This window comes from Lolium perenne, chromosome 7, assembly GCF_019359855.2.
Source record: "Lolium perenne isolate Kyuss_39 chromosome 7, Kyuss_2.0, whole genome shotgun sequence".
Taxonomy (NCBI): Eukaryota; Viridiplantae; Streptophyta; class Magnoliopsida; order Poales; family Poaceae; genus Lolium; species Lolium perenne.
Window position 1 is genome coordinate 257,939,160 of NC_067250.2, and position 3,482 is coordinate 257,942,641.

General features: G+C 45.5%; 1 protein-coding gene across 1 annotated transcript; it reads right to left on the reverse strand.

Moving 5' to 3' along the window:
• Positions 1 to 454: 454 nt before the first annotated feature.
• LOC127313526 (heme oxygenase 1, chloroplastic) lies at positions 455 to 2,914 on the reverse strand. The gene is made up of 4 exons (XM_051344016.2): positions 2,423 to 2,914; positions 1,252 to 1,475; positions 734 to 841; positions 455 to 646 (listed from the first exon to the last, which is right to left on the reverse strand). Exons 1-4 carry the CDS (start codon positions 2,844 to 2,846, stop codon positions 554 to 556), a joined length of 849 nt encoding a protein of 282 aa, XP_051199976.1. The 5' UTR covers positions 2,847 to 2,914; the 3' UTR covers positions 455 to 553.
• Positions 2,915 to 3,482: the final 568 nt, after the last annotated feature.

The following is a 3,482-nucleotide window of genomic DNA, read 5'->3' on the forward strand; positions in this document are numbered from 1 at the left end:
ACCATACTAGTATTGGAAGTACGAAAAAAAAAATCTCGAAAGCTATCAGCATGGGATCTAGTTTTGAAAATCTCGACGTGAGGATCTCAAAAGTGAAAACGGTTCGTAATTTGGACTTACGTTTCTGATATTTCATTTTGAAAAAACAAATCTAAAAAAGGGAAAAGTGAGACAATCCACCCTTCCCTGTTATTATATCTCATCCCTCATCCTCACCTTGATTTCCCTTGCGACACGTGTCATGTAGGGAGACCACTTTCCAGAATTTTTGTGGCACCATAGCGCGCTACTTGTCGCATGCAGAGAGTTGCTTCTCTTTGCAAAGGTCGGCCTTTTTCTAGAGTATTCGCACGTCCGTATACCGAGAGCAAAGAAAACTAATCTATCAACAAGAAAATAGCCCGGGCAAATGCAACGAAAGGATTATTTGAATATGAAAATTTGATTCCTTGGCAGTTCTGGCCCAGAGGAACAAGTTCCTCCCCAGTGCACATACATGGCTTAATATTAAAATGTTTATCAAAAGTGAAATGAAGATCGCAATTGGCTCCGCTCAGGTGAATACTTGGCGCAGACGATCCATTGAATAGGTGAACGACTTCTCGGTCTCAGCCAGGCAGTGGTTCTTCTCTTCACGGGACCAGCTCTGAGCAGAAATGTGATCGGGTTAAGACACTGAGACACACCGGCAGAAAAGAAAATAGGAGCACAAAAACAAAGCTCTTGGGCTTACAGAAGCAACTTGGTTAAGTTTGGTGCGGACATCCTGCAGCAGCTGGGACAGGGTACCTTCCCACTTGTAGAATTCCAGCTCTTTCTTGTTCAGAATCTTCTCAGCAATCTGAAATGAATAGAGTGCATGGTTACTAGGTTAAATGATATCCATCAACGGAGGAACTCTCCCTCACACCACACTGACAGAATACAGACTGCCATGATACCCTGATTCGCATTACATAAGTCAAATACAAGGATTCATATTCCACAACGAAATGACCAGCTATAGAAGTAATGTAAAAATATTTTTCTACATAACAGAAGAACGAGTTATACAACAGATGTGTATATAAGGTGACCCTCAACAGAGTGCATACAGTAAATAACATACTACTATTTTTGGTTAGGATTTCACTCAGTAAATCAGAAGATTGAGATTTAAGAACCAGTGCCAACGTTAACAACAATATAGGAAGCCATTCAAACACGCACGATTTGACATCACATGAACGTTTTGGTCTGGAAAGTGGTTACCTTTGTGCCGATCATTCGACCTCCGGCAGACTGAGCAAAGTACACATTATAGAAGTGACAGATAAATGCTTGCGTGTCCTTTTCAGACAACTCTTCCAGATAGGAAGCATATGTAATGCCAGGGGCAGATGGTTCTGGAATTGTGTGACCCTGTTCGCTGAACCATTTCAGATCTTTCTTCAGTGCCTCTGATCTCTCTAACCCAGTATTCCGAAAGTCCGCATCTGAAAGTTATAGATAACTGAAATGTCAATCAGCAGTATCTAGCTAACAATGATGGAAGAAATGTTCCAGCTCCTTCCTAGGTAATAAATTACGACAGAAACAGGTTAGATAACCTGTCACAGAACCACTATGCAAGAGATGTCAGTACTTACGACATTTATTGTTCTATAAGCAGAATAAAGAAAGTACATTCAACTGAGCTAAAACTTTCTAGTTCCAAATGAGTAACCACAGTGTTACTGCTAATCGGTATTCAAAAATCCGCCCATTCAGCGATTAATAGACCGATTAATCCCTACTCGGTGGTGACCGATAAGACGATTATCTTATTTTATCGACCATTTAATCTTCAGATTTGCCTAATTTGTCGCTAATCACTGGCCGACTGAATAGTAACTGATAAACGATTTCCTCATCAGTGTTGTTAATAGAACTATGCAGCTAAATGCCCTTATTGTTTGTTCACAAACTACTTGTTGCATAACTGAAGGTAGTCAAAGTAAACAATCATGGATTTCACAAGTTCAAATAAAAAAGGTAAGTAAAACACCGATCAATTCATCAAACCAATATAGACAATCTAGATATGGACAATTTTAATTTAAAATATACAGCAGTAATAGGCACTGATACCAATCTACAAACCGTTTAATCATTTGCTAATTTTGAGCAAAGCTATTATTTTCGTCTCAAAATACAGACAATTAACAAGAATAAAGCTTATTATCACACCCAAACCCAACCGACCAAACCAGTCCATGGGTTAGGGTTTCTTTATTGTCGTTTAGCGGTGATATAAAAGAACTAAATTACGAATAGATTATGCTGACCAAATAAACTCTATGAGGAAATCACTACCCACCACCACACACGCTAGGCCGCGAAAAATTAACAAGTCAAAAAGAAAGACAGGGAACGCCAATCGCGAGGGTTTGCAGTCACTCACACCAGGGTACGACGGCGCGATCGACGATGGCCTCGAGCGTCTGGAAGACGAGCTTGCTGTCAACAAGGAACTGCACGTAGCCCTCAACGGTAGGCTCCCGCTCGAGATTGACTGAATATTTGTCGGCCTCCTTCTCCCCTTCCCTGGCCTGATCTTTGGTGTGCATCCGCATCGCGACAGCCCTCATCTCCTCCACGAAGGTCTTCTCACTTTCTTCCCCCCTTGCCGCGGGAGGCATCTCGGTCGACGCCACCGCCGCGACCATCCGGCTCCACCGAAAATGAAGCACAGAAATCCCCGGCACACGGCGAGCGCCGCCGACTGACATGGACATGCCGTTGCTGTTCCTCCCAGCAGCGGAAACGGATAAAGGTACCCGCGGAGAGACGAGCCTGTGCAGGCTGGTTGCTGCTGCGGGCGCCATGGTTGCGGATTGGCGAGGAGTGGACGATGGCGAACAAGAAGTGCGTGGGGTGGTGACGAGATACTGCAGCGGGCGCCATTGGAGCGGATCGGGGAGGCTTCTCTTATAGCGCTACGATTTCGTGCCGGGAAGGCAGCACATGTGAGTATGTGACGCCGTGGGAGGATGGGAATGCGGTGCTGAGTGCTGACGCGACGGCAGCGAGGACATTGGAACGCGAGCACACGGAGGAGGGAATGCGGCGTTGACGCGAGCGCACGGAGGAGGCGATGGAGGGAGCGTGAGCGCTGTAACGTCGGCGGGATGGCCGGAATCCGGATCAGCAGAAAGGGATAATGGGAATACAATACTTGGAGGGAGTACTTGATTATTCACCGCCGTTCTTTCGGGGTCTTGGGGAGTGGATTGGATCGGCCGGTAATGGCGTAAGGCGCCCGTAATTAAGGGTGAGGCACTGAGGCTCTCTTCCGCTCTCGTGGAAGACTTGGGAAGACGAGGGGCATGTCTTTGTTTAACGCGAGACGACAGCAAGGCCACGAGGGTGAGGCTCTCTTCCGGGGAAGACGATGGAATTCTCTCCTTTTGTTTTTCATGACTTGACGGTTCATGTTTGACTTGACGATGGGGATCTCTTTG